The sequence below is a fragment of the Lineus longissimus genome, chromosome 3, assembly GCF_910592395.1.
Source record: "Lineus longissimus chromosome 3, tnLinLong1.2, whole genome shotgun sequence".
NCBI lineage: Eukaryota > Metazoa > Nemertea > Pilidiophora > Heteronemertea > Lineidae > Lineus > Lineus longissimus.
Genome location: NC_088310.1, coordinates 8,049,035 through 8,067,592, shown reverse-complemented (window position 1 = coordinate 8,067,592; position 18,558 = coordinate 8,049,035). Strand labels below are relative to the sequence as shown.

Below are 18,558 nucleotides of genomic sequence, written 5' to 3'. Positions count from 1 at the left end.
AGACTGGCACATTAATCTAGCACTTACAACACCCTCCTCCCACTTCCAAAATGTACCAGTGAAATCTTCACTAATATTGCACGATACACATGTAAACTCCTCTTGTTAAAAAGATGCCAATCTGACCGATTGATCAATGATTCCCAGTTGACCATTTTGCTGTTGCTAATGAGGCAAGTTCATTCATCGGAGTCTGGAGCACCCAGATGACCAAGTTCTGTAGGTAGGCATGCATCTTGCCTTTATGCCATGGAATGACCTAAAGGCAACGCAGTCTGTTTCACAATATGGATATCTGTGCAAATGGCTGTCAGATTTATATTTTCAGCCCAATTGACTGCAAAATGTGGAGTCCTCTTCACAATCTGTCTTGATTCTTGCCAGAGCCATTCTGTATAGTTGGTAGGTAGATCAGCCAAGATCATCCATGTTTTGTCATGCATTGCAAATATCGAAGGTATCAAAGAAATAACAACGAAGATGACTTTTGTAAAGAACAATTTAATTGGATGAGGTCATCAAAAGTTCGATTGACAGAATACTGCATAGTTTGAAGTAACATTTTCAAGGTTATGAAATTTAACAGACACATGTACACTGTGAGCCAGAAACAATTTGTGACATATTTTCTTGTGGTTGCCAAGCTTCTGTAGCAAAATTGAGTAATTTCTACTCGAGCCAGTGTAAAATCGTGCTGATTGAGTAACATGATTTTCAGCCTCATGAACAAATGAATTATACATGTAGTGTCAATGAATATGAGAGAGAATATTACATATATGAACTGAAGTGCAAATCCCTTTGAACTTGCTGTTAAAATCATTGGAAAAACAGCAATAACCACAAAAGAGGGTTTACAATCCAGAAAAGATTCTTCCAGTGTTGATTTCACCATGGTTGGACTTGTGTATGATTTATGTAACAGCGGTAGTGAAAGGAGAGGCAGCTTTAATATTGGCTCGGGAAAGGGAAGCGCATGCAATGCTGAATGCAGTCATTCAAATGCATCAGAACGCTGAGTCGGCAGCATATTAGGAGTGCTTTCAAAATTGTCTTCTGGCATATCATTCTCCATTTACAAATCGTTGAAAAATTGTTTGAAATTGAATTGGACACCACAAACCCTACACTGCACGTGGTCACATGCTTTTGGCATTCTCAAGAAAACTACTCCAGAATACCACTGAAAAAAGCTGTTTTCTATATATGTTCTCCAAAACAACCTTTTGAAATGCTGTATAATAAACAGAAGGAAACCATTTCAAAGGAGAGAGAACTGCAGCAATTAAGTCTTTTCTCATCCAGAGAAACATTTTAAAATTATAAAAAAATCTCTCAAATGTACTTTTCGGTTCTCTATAATTTAATTCATCTTGTTTGCCTCTTATCAAATACACGCGATGTATAAAATGTCAACAACTGGTGGGTAAATATAAACAGATATACAAACAACGAGTGGACGGTATGAGCGGGGTTTACTAACCTACTTAAGGGTCATCACAGACATATTCTTATCAACAAAACATTGGAAGCAGAGAGAAAATTAACTAAAAGTAAAGCTAAATCTTGGGTGGTTTCTACTCGGGCGATTCAAATGATTATACAGGTTATGGACCAGAACGGACTTGCAATCGACTCATGTATGTATGCAGCATTTTAAAAAATGCTGGGACGCCTTCAGTGTCCCATAACCGGTATATTCATATTTCACTCTTCTTTGATAACAAAAATTAAAAGATAAAACTTTAAAATAAATAACAAATATTTACACTCATTTTAACACACCAGGGCCTTAATTGGTAGTTTTGACATTTACAGCTATTCCATCATCAGTTTCTACAGGGCAACAAGATGGAATCAATGAATATCAGAAAGTGCACCGCAAAATTCCTATTCGCAGACAGTATATAACACATTTAAATCAGTGCATTCATCGGCAAGCTAGGTTTTATGCAGAACGCTTTAGGGTAATAAGCCAGTTAAATATACAGAACGGATGGAAATGTAATTCGATAACAATTAAAGGACTGGAACCCTCATCGTTATCAATTTGGGGTCTGGTGCTTTCAATGAAGGTCATGGTCTGCGCTAATACTCATATCACAATCAGTGTCCTCAGATTAAAACCCACTCTCCATGGTATGAAACATCCATAAAAAAATACTCCCGAGTACAATATTATGGGCCTAATTGACAAAATTACCATAAGTGAAAAAAACGATCCTCCAGATCTCAATTTACAACAGAATAGTAAGAGGACATGTTCTGCGCTAAAAGCACAAGTAGCAAAGATGAGAGGGGTTCAGATATCCAAGGTTGTGCTATTGTCTCCGGATGTGCAATTGTCTCAGGATGTGCAATTGTCTTTTTTAATAGGTCTCCCTCTCTAGGCATTTGTCCATGAGGGCTGTCCAACAGAGTTCCTCCTCGTCCGTCGCCTGGAGTTCCTTGCCGACACCTGCTAATTTCAAACGGAGTGCACCTTTACTACTGGAGTAGAGCATTTTCTGTTTGACGGTGGCATTATCTGGACTCCTGAAAAAAGATTTTAAAGAATGGCAATTTTCATTCAGAAGTGAAATTTATCCTTCAATTACCTCAGAACAAGATAAAATGTTGAGTTTTCACATGCTCCCTGGTCCCAGGTGGCACTGGTTACATGAAGAGAAAAAGATCCGACCAGACCCCTATACTATGTCAAGTGTCAAGTTGTGGTTAAGACAATGATAAACAAAGCCATAGGTCGGGGGAGCGTATTGGGGGGTCAATGACAAAACCATGATGAAACCATACCCAAAAGAAAAAACGAATTGTGAAACACAACTCCTCCAAAATTATAAATAACTCTCCGCTGAATGAACTGTCATCTGGACTGAATTGATATCGATACTGACATCAAAACATTAACACTCAGTGGTCAATAAATGTGACCCATCACAGCAAAGCCAGGTAGGTGCATGTCGCACAGAAGACGAGCCTAAATGACCAGGAGGTGACAGAAGAAATTGATGTTCTCAGATTTTACAAAAGGCAGACAACAGTGTCCTTCTCAACTTGCCAAGCTCAGGGCAATTTTCGTGCGCATGGCTTTGCTGCGATGGTCACCAATTATCTTTTCCTCTTACCATAAAATAAAAATGATTTTTGATCTGTTTTGTTGGCAGTCACAATCGCTTATTAGGAAGTCAACGTCATAAATGGCATAACGACATTGTCTCTCTTTCATGGCATCATTCATATCTTCGAGAAATTCTTGATAATCTGCATCTAAAAAAGTTGAAAACATCCTGTGAATGAATAAATCACCACGTTCTGTTCCGAGCTATAAACTCGGCAGTAGCATGAACCAGGTCAGGCATGTCTCAATTTTTGATCAACTCTTCCTTACCTCGTCTGCCCGTTTTCTTAATTTTGATTTCCTTGAAATTGTCTGCTAAACTGAAGATGACGTATCTATATTTCCGGTGCATTCGGACCTCTTCTAGAACTTTGACACATTCATCATTCACAGCCACCCCAGATGTCTGAAAGTGAAAGGAGAGTACCCATATTTTACAATGATTGATATTGATGATGATGATGATGATACTCTTCACTCTTGATAGGAATGTAATAAATGTACAGGTGATGATCATGATGATATTTACCTTGTTACACACAGTGTACATAATACACATATATATACTGTAAACACTCCCCACCCCATCGACAGTGCCTGGAAGGTCCCTTGTCCTGACGCAGTAGATTTCATTGGCAGCCGCAACGGCCCCTGACCGTTTTACAGTAGGCCTAGCCAGAGAAAGTTGGATTTGATGACCCTGCCTCAAACTCACAGTCAAAATCAAGGCTCGGTTGCCCGTAAGCCAGCTAAAACTAGCACATATACACCAGATGGGTTGAGTTACTGACTTTTTCATCACTTACCATCTCAAATTGCTTGTAAGATACTTATTTCTTGAGAAATTCAGGCCAAATCGGTCTGCGAAAGTGGAAAAAGTTTCATCAACCGGAAGACTATGAAGAAAGAGGCTGGATGCAACGCGAATAGTGATAGGCCAGACTCTCTAATTGAAGCCAATCAACGCTTTTGTTTCACTGCGCCCTATTAGGCACTTTCCCGCGCTGCGCTGACGCATCCACCACGCGCACGTGGCATTGACGTTTTTACAAAGATTATTTTTTTTATTTGATAAAAAGCTTTGTGTGGAAATTTGTGATATTTCCACTGGATTCTACCCTTGCTTAAACAACAGGCAATCAATCAGATTGCTATTAGATCAATTTGAGCTAATAATTTTTTAGAGATGTGCGCTTACTTTCACGCCAAACCCTGAGTTACCCCTCGAGTAGCCAAGTCTCCATGCAGAAGAACCATTGCCTGCTGAAATGAAGTCGAAGTATATGCGCCATCTTCACTATAGGGCCTACAGCCTCTGGAATAGCTATGCCTACCTACCATACTTCAAAACTACCTACTAAACATATACTGCATCTCGTTGTGCGAACTGCAATGAGAGTGTAGTCTCGAGTTTGCTTCGTCAGGTGAACGCCAGCACCGGCAGCGTCGCTGCGTTTTCATAACTTTAATAGATTACCACCACTGGAGGAGCAACTTGCCCACAACGAGACACACTTACTCAGACAGATCTCGGAGGAAATACATGTACCGTCACAACCACGCCAGGGACAATTTCGCTACCGTCTAGTCATACCATGCTAGCCTGGTTGATCAGAATCTTAAAGTCTACTGCGCTGGGCCAAAAATTTGCTTAATTTCCCGTTTACCTATATCGCCCCACATGCCCCACCCTCTCCCATCAACCTTGAGCGCACCCAGGGAACTGCCCCCTGAGGCCCTGCGGCTGCCCTCTTTTCATCCCGTAGGACTGGGCGAGGAGTTAGTTCCCATCCATCACAGGCGCGTGGAAATACTGACATGCCCCAGTGTAACAGGAATTGCTGTCCTTCGGATGTTTCTCTATCTATGGTTTTTGTCCATTGCTGTTGATAGCTTGATAATCCATTGGAAAGTTGTGCGGGTCGTTGATATTTTGTTCCAAGGGCATTTTAATCTTGGGACATAATTTCCTTATACCTTGAACATCATGTCAGCATGTCCATGCATCTGTTTTCTTGTCACTCAACCTATGTACACAGAAAACTCCACCAGCTTGAGCAGGTTGCAAACAGCAACTGCTATGAAAGACCGGCTCTTGGGTTCAAAATATTTATTCAGCATGAAAAAAACACTTTTTGAATGTCTGCCAGTGAGTATTTTCATTTCACCTGGCCAGACCTTCGATGCCATCCCATCTAGAATCGCGGAAAGAGCTCCATGCAGAGGTAATCACCGATGTCTGATCGTCTGCTCATCTGCTCATCTCCAGAATGAATCAAATCCGATGCAAGTCTTCGACAACACATTGCTGTTTATCTCATCCAAGGAGAAAGACTCTTTTCAAAACCTAATGTTAGGAATTTCTGTGCGAGGCGACAGAAGGTTGCTTTGTTCTACTTTAGGCCTATGGCAATTTTTATTAACCTCCCACACCAAGACCTTAGCAGAATAAGCAAACTTCTTTAACCAACCGCAAGCATGTCTATAACGAAATTGATCATCAGCTTGTCTTTTGATTTATTTATTAGCCGTCAATGTCAAAAGCAAGCCTAATAATAAACTTCATTATGATTTTTCTCCTGCAAAATGCCAGGAACTATCAGCTGGGAACTTTTCTCTGTATCTGCATTGACATCTCCAGCAAACTGGCTGAAACCTCTCCGGTACAGTCTCTCGAGACAGCTCGATTTTGTCATCCTTTTTCTTTTTCCTGGGGAGTTACAATACCGACCCAGTACGTCCGGAGTGCAGGATATAGCCTACTCCGGGATGGACGGAAGGAAGAAGGGAGTCATGAAATCATCACTTTGCAGAGCTTCGTAAATTATGCGATGATATGATGGTCATGGGGATAACCTGAACAAAAGTTTCATCCTGTTATCAGCAAGGTTCTGATTTTCTTTATTTACCTCCAACATCAAAACCTTGCTAAATGAATGAAACCTGTTGCCTTTGAGAATTATGAGGTCTCATTCTTCAGCCGGGCATTTGATTGCTTTATTGACTTTCGGTATCAGAAGCCTAGCTCAACAAATGGACCCAAGTGGCCTCATATCATTTTCTATAGGAAGTTTACAGGATATTTCACGACTCCTTTCTTCCCTTAGGCCTGCTCCATTTGGCTCCTGTCTCAATTTTCTCAAGTTTCGATCGATCGGGCCATCTTTTCCTCACTAGCCTCTTACTAATAGCATTACCACCATCAACCAATAGTGATGCTCTCCCTCCATCATCTGTTTTATCCACCGCCATTCGCCTTCTTCTTTTCCTCAAACATTCCTAAGTTTTGCCTCTGCCAATCCCCAAGTCATGTAAGCACTGATTGAATTCCTCTCTTTCTTTGAGAGTTCTGCGACAAATCTAGAATGCCGCGCCAACTGCCTGCCCGTGCTGCCCTCTTCTCCCTCCACCACCCGAGGGCTTCTAAACTCCCCCTCCCCAATCTACCACATCCCAAATGTCGCCAGTATCTGTCTTCCTTTTTACCCGAATTTGTGTATTGCCCCCACCTCCTCCCCCAATCCCCATTACACCGTTACACCGGCCTCTTACATCCCATCTCCTCTCATCTTCTCAATCTTCTTCTCCTGTTCCCTATTTACCCACCCCAACCCCATTTTACCCAAGTAATCCTTACTAGACCTCTCCTCTCCTCCATTTCCCAACCCTCTTACCACATTTCACCGTAGGTACTCCTCAATCTTCCACTCCTAATCCCTTTCCACTGTCGCCGTCACTGAACTTGTCCTCGTATTTGTCCTTGTCCACGGACACAACTTTTCTCTATCCACTGTCACCTGTCTACCCAATCAGTGTCTCCATTTCCCCGTATCTCCATTTCTCCTCATTCTTCCACACCTGTTTACTGTCCTTGTTACTGTCAGTGTCCACTGTCACTGTCTCTATCCTTGTCACAGTCAACTGTCCTTCTCCTTCTCATTGTCACTGTCCTGGTCTTTGTCATTGTCACTCTCACTCTCACTGTCGCTGTCCACTTTCACTGCCCTTGTCCTTGTGACTGTCGCTGTTCACTGTCCACTGTCCACTATTCACTGTCACTGTCATTCACACCCTCACTGTCCACTCTCACTGTCACTGCCCTTGTCACTGTTCACTGTCCACTCTCACTGTTCACTGCCTCTCCTGATCATTTTTCTCTTGTCTTCTCATGTCACTGTCTATAGGTTCTGGCCATCTGCCATCCATCACTGTCCATCGTCCCCAAGTAATCTTCAATCTTCCGCTCCACTGTCCACTGTGACTGCTCACCATGCGCTGTCAACTTGTTACTATCACAGTCTACTATACTGTCACTGTCAGGGCAACTCTCATTCTCAGAAATCCCATTCTATCACAATACAAGTAATCCCCGATCTTCCTCTCTAACAATCCTTGTCCATGTCCGAGTGTCCACTGTCCTCTCTCATAGTCCTTGTCCTTGTCCACTGTCCTCTATGTCCTTGTCCTTGTCCAACTGTCCACTGTCCTCCCTCACAGTCATTGTCCTTGTCACTGTCCGACTGTCCTCTCTCATAGTCCTTGTCCTTGTCCACTCTCCTCTTTGTCCTTGTCCTTGTCCGACTGTCCACTGTCCTCTTTCACAGTCATTGTCCTTCTCACTGTCCGACTGTCCACTGTCCTCCCTCATAGTCCTTGTCCTTGTCACTGTCCGACTCTCCACTGTCCTCTCTCATAGTCCTTATCCTTGTCACTGTCCTACTGTCCACTGTCCTCTCTCGCAGTCATTGTCCTTGTCACTGTCCTACAGTCCACTGTCCTCTTTAACAATCCTTGTCCTTATCCGAGTGTCCACTATCCTCTCTCATAGTCCTTGTCCTTGTCCGACTGTTCACTGTCCTCTCTCACAGTCATTGTCCTTCTCACTGTCTCAATGTTTTCCACTGTCCTCTCTCATAGTCCTTGTCCTTGTCACAGTCCGACTGTCCACTGTCCTCTCACGTATTTCTTGTCCTTCTCATTGTCCGAATGTTGTCCACTGTCCTCTCTCATAGTCCTTGTCCTTGTCACTGTCAGACTGTCCACTGTCCTCTCTCGCAGTCATTGTCCTTGTCACTGTCCGACTGTCCACTGTCCTCTTTAACAATCCTTGACCTTGTCCGAGTGTCCACTATCCTCTCTCATAGTCCTTGTCCGACTGTCCACTGTCCTCTCTCACAGTCATTGTCCTTCTCACTGTCCGAATGTTGTCCACTGTCCTCTCTCATAGTCCTTGTCCTTGTCACTGTCCGACTCTCCACTGTCCTCTCTCATAGTCATTGTCCTTTTCACTGTCCTACTGTCCACTGTTCTCTCTCATAGTCCTTGTCCTTGTCACTGTCCTACTGTCCACTGTCCTCTCTCATAGTCCTTGTCCTTGTCACTATCCGACTGTCCACTGTCCTCTCTCATAGTCCTTGTCCTTGTCACTGTCCGACTGTCCACTGTCCTCTCTCATAGTCCTTGTCCTTTTCACTGTTCGACTGTCCACTGTCCTCTCTCATAGTCCTTGTCCTTGTCACAGTCCAACTGTTCACTGTCCTCTCTAACAATCCTTGTTCTTGTCCGAGTGTCCAGTGTCCTCTTTCATAGTCCTTGTCCTTGTCCGACTGTCCACTGTCCTCTCTCATAGTCCTTGTCCTTGTCACTGTCCGACTGTCCACTGTCTTCTCTCTAACAATCCTTGTCCTTGTCACTCTCCAACTGTTTACTGTCCTCTCTAACAATCATTGTCCTTGTCCGAGTGTCCACCATCCTCTGTCATAGTCCTTGTCCTTGTCCGACTGTCCACTGTCCTCTCTCTAACAATCCTTGTCCTTGTCACTGTCCAACTGTTCACTGTCCTCTCTAACAATCATTGTCCTTGTCCGAGTGTCCACCATCCTCTGTCATAGTCCTTGTCCTTGTCCGACTGTCCACTGTCCTCTCTCATAGTCCTTGTCCTTGTCACTGTCCTACTGTCCACTGTCCTCTCTCGCAGTCATTGTCCTTGTCACTGTCCGACTATCCACTGTCCTCTCTAACAATCCTTGTCCTTGTCCGAGTGTCCACTATCCTCTCTCATAGTCCTTGTCCTTGTCCGACTGTTCACTGTACTCTCTCATAGTCCTTGTCCTTGTCACTGTCCTACTGTCCACTGTCCTCTCTCATAGTCCTTGTCTTTGTCACTGTCCGGCTGTCCACTGTCCTCTCTCATAGTCCTTGTCCTTGTCACTGTCCGACTCTCCACTGTCCTCTCTCATAGTCCTTGTCCTTGTCACTGTCCTACTGTCCACTGTCCTCTCTCAAAGTCCTTGTCCTTGTCACTGTCCTACTGTCCACTGTCCTCTCTCACAGTCCTTGTCCTTGTCACTGTCCGACTGTTCACTGTCCTCTCTCATAGTCCTTGTCCTTGTCACTGTCCGACTATCAGGTCCTCTCTCATAGTCCTTGTCCTTGTCCGACTGTCGACTGTCCTCTCTAACAACCCTTGTCCTTGTCCGAGTGTCCACTATCCTGTCTCATAGTCCTTGTCCTTGTCGGACTCTTCACTGTCCTCTCTCACAGTCATTGTCCTTCTCACTGTCCTACTCTCCACTGTCCTCTCTCATAGTACTTGTCCTTGTCACTGTCCTACTGTCCACTGTCCTCTCTCATAGTCCTTGTCCTTGTCCTTGTCCGACTGTCGACTGTCCTCTCTAACAATCCTTGTCCTTGTCCGAGTGTCCACTATCCTGTCTCATAGTCCTTGTCCTTGTCGGACTGTTCACTGTCCTCTCTCACAGTCATTGTCCTTCTCACTGTCCTACTGTCCACTGTCCTCTCTCATAGTCCTCGTCCTTGTCACTGTCCGACTGTCCACTGTCCTCTCTCATAGTCCTTGTCCTTGTCACTGTCCGAATGTTGTCCACTGTCCTCTCTCGCAGTCATTGTCCTTGTCACTGTCGGACTCCACTGTCTTCTCTCGCAGACATCACTGCACCGACTCAGTCATTGTTACTGCCGATTAAAAACTTACCATTTTCTTCATCAGCTGTACCCTATAATCTTACCTTTTACTTTCGCCAAGGAATGCTGCTAAACGTTATTGATTGTTGCGGTATAGTGGACGAAATCGAAAAATAAGATTTTGCCCAGTCAATGGCAAGGCCGTGAATGACGCTGTAACCAGGGTGGCGTTGCTTTGCCAGTTGCATGACGGCGTGACGTCATAGGAACACAATGACGTAACCTATGCAAGTCCGATTGGGTGTCAGTTTTTTCTCCCAATTTCCGTCGTGGGTTTCGCTGTCGAAACCCTGTGTAATGGACTTTTATATGTCAGCATTTTCCAACTATTGGGTGTAAAACAAGAGGGATTAAGAATAATTAATTGCGAATCTTTTCTCTTCTGTATATCAATAATATTTCGAGTGACGCACAGTGCTTTTGTATGAATATGAAGAGGCAAAATAAATTTTGTTCAGCAATTCTATCAGACCGAAAGTAGCATACGATGCCAATCTGACTCGGTGGTAGTGTCCGTCTGGCCATCTTGCAATACCAGGAAGCGTACTCAAATTGGACCATTTTTCCCCTGGGGATATCATTTAATTAGAATCCAATCCATCGAAATGATGCCGAGAGGAGAGCGGACATGCCAAGCAGACGGACACTCACTGTGGCGCCAACTGCTGAACTATCCTGTAACAGCAAATACCAATACGATTTCGGGTTGGTCTTCTGATCTGAAAGGCAAGGGGTTTCACTTTAAGAAACTATCGGAATGACGATATAACCGTATGCTATTGCAACTGGCTAGGCTAGTGCCCAAACTACACCGCCTGTATGAGGTTGCCCCAGCGGCGAGCTTAAAAAATATGATGTTGCAAAGCGCAGTTCCAGTCAATCATCCTGCGCTACTCGTACTTTACGACATGTTGAGATGCGCGTGAATAACCCATGTTCGAGGATGTGGGAGAACGAATGTTGTTTTGTAACATGTGCTGACTGTTTATTGAAAACCTACCGAGCTCTTTTTTCTTGAAGCAGACGTAATGAAAGCGCTCCTTGCAGGATGCAAATGCCGTCTGTCCAATCGTGAAATCATAGACCGCGCACTTGGTCATATTGCTTCCAGTGGAAAGACCGCCTAGTTGTCTCCATACCCTGTTGTGCTCCACCCTATTTCCCCTGGAAAACATGGCAGAGGATTTGACGAAAAATTACCGTAAACAACACTTGTTCCCCAGAATTTGGACAATGTTTGTTCTGGGTTGCTAAGAATATCAGTCGAGCATCGACGAACAAAACATGAGAATGACGCAATTTCGACGTTTTCTTTTTTTCCACTGCACACCCAGGACGACAGAAACCCCATCTTGCATGAATATGAAAATCATTACTGACAATACTGTAAACCAAATCTGTTGGGTCATTTTCTCGCTAACCAACAATAATCATCAATTTCCAGGTGCTTCCAAGCCGTCTTGAATGTGGTTGTGACATTGTCTCTTGCGCCTCGGAGTTCTTTGACAGGGGATACTGGAACGTATTGCCCGATTCATCAGAACTGTGTTATTCGTCACTAACCTTATTTCGCTGAGAACACGATTGACCAGCGGCTCAGACGCATCACCGAGCATGTCGACCTTAATTTCCGGGCTGCTGTGGTTGCGACAGTGGCTTCTTGCGCTCAAGAAGTCCTTGCCCTCAGAACTGAGGGCGTAATTGTAACCTGTCCACCTTCCGTACACCGCGTCCTTCGCCGGCCAGAATTTGGGCATGTATTGCCAAACTGAAGAAGGAAGGCGATGTCAAAACCGAATGAAGATTCGCAGGCGTTGGTGAGATTCCACTGGGCGGAAAAACGACACTTTTTTCGCGGACGTTATTTTTTCGTTCCATAGTCGCTAGTCGCTATGAACTCATTGCAACGCGAATCAGCCTGTTACAGTTATTCCATAGCTTGCAGGAACAGAAAACGCTGTAGCTCGAGGGTATAGTGCCGTATTTCAGATCGGAATGTCGTGGGTTCGGATCCCTTCCTAGTGGATGTACATGTATGCCATTTCTCGATAGTTCATGAAGTGATGTGCTTCGTTATTTCGATACTTGGCGATGATATTTCAAAATTACATTAATCTACAGAAGAAAAAAACGTATAGAATTATTATAACTTACCCAATAACTCACATGTCACTGAGTTGAAAATAAAAAATAATAGAAAAGTCCGCGGGATGATATCCATTGAGACACTCAAGTTGAAATCTTTATTGGAATTATACCAATGCTTGGTATAACCTTCTAAGGTATAACCAGAAGTGAACTAAAGCAGACAGGTGCCTTACACAGCCTAATACATAGGAATCTACTTGATTTTTGCATATCATGAATGGATAATTTGTGAATGATTTCAACATAAGAAGTCTGAATTCTTTTTGCGAGTGCTTGGGAGAGGGATTATGAGGTTTAAAATGCCTACCTTTCTGAAGTTGCACTTTTTGTTATCTTTTTCTTGGTTTTGTGATAATCATCACGGACAAAGTCACTGTCGAATCGCGGTAAAGTGAAGTGAGTTACCAAAGGAGATAAATTTCACTGAAGATTTTGGTTCAATATATCACTGCCATGTCGCCACCTTCCTCGGTTGCTATTTATAGCACATACGCGACTAATGGATAACCCCATTCAGGTCATGGCGCGTGGATGTAAAGATAGAAGCAATATTTTAGGCCCATTTTTCAATTGTTTGGTAAGTGATAAATCAAAGTGTCGTTAATTATACATAGTGGATATTCATTCATGTTGCAGAGACCAGAAATAGGTTTGTATTTTGTGGTTGTGCGGAAGATACAGAGACTGAAAGTGATGCTGGAAAGATGGATACATGCATGCATGTAGTGTACTGTATTGTATCTCTGACTATCACTATGGGTCTATGCGGTATTTAAATTTATAATTGTATAATGCTTGTGTTGTAAAGCATATTGTTTTTAACGATGTCTGACATGGTATAGTATTATTTGACATAAATAATTTATTGATAACTATTTGTGAGGAATATGACATCAACAATGGCCTGGATGGAAGAAACAGCTCTTCAATTTCATTTCATGTTGCTGAAACATTTGTATTCTGGTTGTCATGACAGTTGTTGTGTAATCATCGCCATACCAACCTCTGATGGCAATGGCATGTTTTTTTTCATTTGATAGCACAGTTCAGGCCTAAATTGGTAATTTGTAGGTATTTTTATAATGTGATGCCTTGGACATTTTGGTGATCATTTTCAGGCCTGGGTGTCACTGATATTTTATCAACAATTATGGGTCTGGACTTGCAAGTATGCAATTTGCAAGAACAATGTTTATGACTTCTAACTCCAAACTAGGCCTACAACTTCAGAGGATTATCTTAGAAAATGGGTTTTGCCTGGAATTAAATTGTATATTCTAGAAGAAATAATGATTTATAGAATGGGGAAATCTCGGGTACAGTTGTAAGTAGGCCCTTACTCTCATATTTGGGATTTATTGTAATTGTATAAATTAGTTATTGGATTAATGGATTAACCTTACCTGATTATGAGATTATGTTGTTTGATTCCTTTCATTAAATAGAAATAGGCCTACACATTTGTTGGGATAGAAATACTTTGGTTACAAAATTTCCTGTTAATGTCCATACCACCTTATCCCTAAGCCCTTCCTAATTCCTTTGAAGTTATGGAAGTGTGTTAGGGGTATTTTCAACAAAAACTGAACTACTCTCTCTATGATATTTATGGAGCAATTCATTATTTAATGCTAAATTATGATTTTAAGTTGGGGGGGGGGGCAATTATGTATTGAATCATTTTGAATCACAGCAGAACCTCTCCAATAATGACATGACAGATGCTGTCCTCAATACAGAGGTGTCCAGATTACAGAGGTCAATATGGATGGAAATGAACAATTCTGTACCAGATGATTTAATTTGGTATAGCATTTGTCAAATACTGCCAAGTCACAACATGTATTGCCTATGTAAATCCTAACGTATAATATGTTCTGCCTGCCAGGCATTCAGAACATCATGGATGCATTCACCTCAGCAGCTGTCACTTTGAATTTTAAAGCTGCCAGTTTGCTTGTGTGCGTCTTTCGAAAACAATTGGACAATGTAACTAGGTCAGTGTAAGGCCATTCATTCATATCATATAAGTAGTCATCATAAGAAGTAATCATCAAAGTCATTTTCAATACTGTCATGACTGTATAACTGTAGTGTTCTACAACTGACCGGATTCAGCCACTGACCAGATTCAGCCACTTGGACAAGTTGGATGCCCTGGTATCAAATGGCATAATTTCATTCCCAGGCACTTGCTCAAAGAAATGATTTGGTGACCATTGACTTTCTGCATCCTGAACCTCATGGTCTATACTCCCTTATTAAACATCGCAGGGAATATGATGATATTATCAGATACAGTAGAACCTCTCTATTAAGGACACCCTCGGGACTGACGAGTGGTGTCCTTAATAGAGAGGTGTCCGGATTAGAGAGGTCAAATTGAATGAAAACAACCAATTTGGGACCAAAACTAGTGTCCTTAATAGTGAGGTTGTCCTTGATAGAGAGGTTGTCCTTGATAGAGAGGTTGTCCTTGATAGAGAGGTTGTCCTTGATAGAGAGGTTGTCCTTGATAGAGAGGTTGTCCTTGATAGAGAGGTTGTCCTTAATAGAGAGGTGTCCACTAAGGGAGGTTCCACTGTATATGCAAAAACCTTGGTGGTCAACTATGACTTTCTTTTGTTTGATGAATAATGAAAAAAAGACATTTGATATCAAATGGGATTCTCTTGACCTCGGCACTAAGGATGGCAGCTGTCACTGTAGCTGGCTGTATTGTTATGGTTTCATGTCCTGACCCAGAAAACTTCTATCACAATCCGATAGTGAATAGTGATAGATGAAGTTGAATGATGCAGAAAAAAACTAGCAACACCTTTAAACCAACTATACTTAGCTGGAATGATATTGATAAATTCAGATACTGTTTTAAGAACTGCTGAACGTGTCAATTTGCTATGAATCTCCCTCTGTCTTGCTGAGCATTCATCAATAACTCATCCTCACCAGGTCAACTCGTCTGTACAGCTCATCCTTCAGCTGCTGCAGCTCATAATGACCTTGACATACTTTAGCTGATATGTAGTTCGTCTAAGGTCATGAGCATTGATGTTTGTAGAGGCGGAAGACAGGAAGATCTGTTTAAAATGTGGTAAATAAATCCTCTTCATACATTGCAATATTGGCGCTATAGCATCAAGCATGTCAAGGAGAGAGGAGGAAATTACCTGGTGACTTTTGGTTGTATGATGGGCTTTTACGCTTTCTTGACAACAAGCGGTTGTCCTAATACAGTATATTCATAAAATAAGGTTAATAATTTTGATTTCTTGGATTAAACTCGGAGTTAATTTGTAGTCCATGATGTTACTCCTTGTTTTTTCAAGACAAAGGCATGTTCCACCTGAAAAACTAGGAGAAACCTTCCCCTATTTTAAAAACCAATGAACAGTCCTGGTTAAGAAACAACAAACTTTAGTAGACATCCCCTTTCGTCCAGCCAAGGAGCTAGGGGACGTTTTCCCCTATCCACCCCGCTGGAAGAAACCTTGGTCATCTGTAACATGTTCTTACTATAGTATTGCATGTATTGTGGGACAATTAGTATTGATCCTTTATCATTGATTTGCTTTCGTCCTTATCGATCAGGATAACCAAAAGTGAGTTGGCTAGCAGTTATTTACGTGGCATAGTAAATATGAAAATGTCATAAATATTATATATGACTGAAGGATGTGTGGGGTCCTTGAATATTCATAAGCCATTATTGGTGCAGGTGGCTTTTTACTGAATGGTAATGTTTATGTGGAGCCTATTCCATGTCAATTTTACTATCAATGACGTGCAGTTGCTGTCTTATTGCTGATTGCAAGCCTGTAACCGTCATGGCAAAACGATGACAGTACATTAGACTCCTGACTTGGCCAAACTTTAACGTTACGTTAGAGTTTGACAGGCATGTGAAATTATGCTGACGTCATCATTTTGACGTCCATGGCCATGCGATGCTATCTAATGTTACAGTGATGATGTCGTTTTCACGTCGAATTATATATAACTTTTCACATTTTATTATTATGTTCCCTTGCAGTTTTGTCAAATGCCTTCTTTCTGACCTGGCTTCTTTCAGTGGCAATGACAAATTTGTAAACCGAATATGATGTGATTTTAAAAAAAAGTGCACCAATATTCAAATTGAAAATGTGACTCTCAGTCGAAGGCTACCGACTTGCAGAATATCTGGAGGATCACGTGTCAAGACACCCAGAGAGCAGGGACCTATTCCAGACTTTAAAGTTGGAAAATGAGTAAAAAAGCACAAAAAAAGTAATTTCAAAGTAAAAACTGATGGTGTTAGTTTACCTTCGGAATAACCTGTGGTAAGTTGCATTGCAGGTATTTGGGTACTTTTGGCTCACTGGACTACTAACTTTGAGAGTTGACATAAAAAACTTAAAGCCAAATTGTGTGGGGATTGCATAGTTTATTCAGTAGTTGCAAAGCCAAGCCAGTGCTAGTGCCGTAGTGAAAATGACAGAATGTTCTGATCAAAAGGGCATATTTTAGCTGGACATACGTTTAGTTGGCCTTCTATCGATTTCACATCAATCAGATGCCAATAGTTAATGTTGTGATGTATCGGCAATAACTGCTCCAAGCAATTCTGGCAAGGGTTTTATGACGATCACTCAACTTACTCAAGGTGACAGTATGGTCAACAGAGTGATTGGAATAAGTTTGATATTGCAATTATCGTATTCAGCCAATTACCATGTTTTCCATTACTGTCGAACCGAGTAAGCGAGTTGAGCAGTTCTTTGGCTTCTGGTTATTGGCCAACCTTTTTGCCCGACTAATTATACAGTCAAATTTCATATGGTCGGTAGGATTGCGGGGCACTTACCAAATATTTCATGCTAAAAGGGCTTCAAGTTAGAATGTTATGATAATCAGTTAAGCGAAATCCTACATCAGAATAAAAGGTAATGACCAATAAAACAGCAGATATGTGACTCATATCGATACGGTTTTCCCATCTTGGCATTTTGCTTCTGCAAGTGGAAAGACAAAGTGAAAGCTACATTTGTGGCATCCCCATTTCTCAACAAATTCAACAATTACACTTTCCAGGATTCTGCAGTCTCTGTTATTTCCGATTCATCTCGAAGCCATGGATGGTAATACGAACTTTAAAAATGTTATCTCTTCGTATGATTTTGATGATAATTCAGTGGATTTTATTGATTTCAGTAGCTGGTAATGTGGTTGATTCTTTGGTCTACCAAATGAAGACTTCACCAGAACACCATGACGTCAAGACGTGATGTCAGGTCCAAAGATTACAACTGTCTGACAGTCAATGCTGAATATTTTTTTCGTTTTATTCATTGTGGGCATGCTGGCACAATGGAGACGCCAATTTGCTACATCAACATCATCCTGATCCATCAAAAGCGGTCTTTGATCATTTGCAATCAGTGATCTGACAACACTGGGAATTGCCTTAAAAAGCATTCAGGCATTTGTGGTAGTTGCCCTCATCAACCAAAACTACACCCATATGATCGAGTCTGAGACTGATCTACCAACATCACTTGCATCTTTTGCTAGGTTACATGTATACACCAGTTACCATGGCAACTCATTCCCAACTGATGAATTGCGTCTGGCTCCGCATGCTTCTGTTCGGAAATGTTTTGGTTCTGAGGTCAAGCTGTGGTTTTTCAAGGTCATTGGCCTCTCAAACTGGAAGATCTGGATTGTTGGGGAGTGTAGAATATTCAAACTGTTGTTCTCGGTGTTTCTCATAGGTGTTGTGTTCTGAATTCTTCTCGACATCCTTGGCACTTTCAAATGAGAAAATGGAGGTTGGCCTAATAATCATGGGCCTCCTCATAAGGTAAAAGTACTACATGTATCTGTATGGTTGCTGTACCTATTGTCTTGATCACCATAATTGTATCAAGGTATTTCAATGACCGTGTGCCCACATTCCGGACCACTGGTGCTTGGGGATCGCATTTTCAGCTTGTTGGACAGAGCATGTTGAGAGGACTGAGCGGACTGTCAGCAATCTTGTTTTGTTGGAATCGTTCCATGACGATATCAAACGACTTCTGGTTGTTCTCTGTAAAATACACGTTTGCACAAGCGTTTTGACAGATTTGTCAACAAGGGCTAGCACTGGAACAACATGTGTGTTTGGTTTTAGAGACCGGTAGGCATAATATTCTGGGATTAAGCCAAACCAAACAAAACTTGCATGCCGAAACTTGGCAGTCTTTGCGATATTTCTTGAATTTTACTCATAAAGGGTCATGGACTTGTGATATTACAGAAGATGGTATAAAACATAAATCGGTTGT

The 18,558-nt window shown here is 42.1% G+C and overlaps 2 protein-coding genes across 2 annotated transcripts; both read right to left on the bottom strand.

Annotated features, from left to right (window-relative positions):
• Positions 1–1,401: 1,401 nt before the first annotated feature.
• LOC135484746 (uncharacterized) lies at positions 1,402–4,010 on the bottom strand. Its single transcript, XM_064766415.1, has 4 exons — positions 3,925–4,010; positions 3,389–3,524; positions 3,126–3,267; positions 1,402–2,535 (listed from the first exon to the last, which is right to left on the bottom strand). Exons 1-4 carry the CDS (start codon positions 3,925–3,927, stop codon positions 2,370–2,372), a joined length of 447 nt encoding a protein of 148 aa, XP_064622485.1. The 5' UTR covers positions 3,928–4,010; the 3' UTR covers positions 1,402–2,369.
• Positions 4,011–10,687: 6,677 nt separating this feature from the next.
• LOC135484631 (uncharacterized) lies at positions 10,688–11,859 on the bottom strand. The gene is made up of 3 exons (XM_064766265.1): positions 11,666–11,859; positions 11,103–11,266; positions 10,688–10,821 (listed from the first exon to the last, which is right to left on the bottom strand). Exons 1-3 carry the CDS (start codon positions 11,857–11,859, stop codon positions 10,688–10,690), a joined length of 492 nt encoding a protein of 163 aa, XP_064622335.1.
• Positions 11,860–18,558: the final 6,699 nt, after the last annotated feature.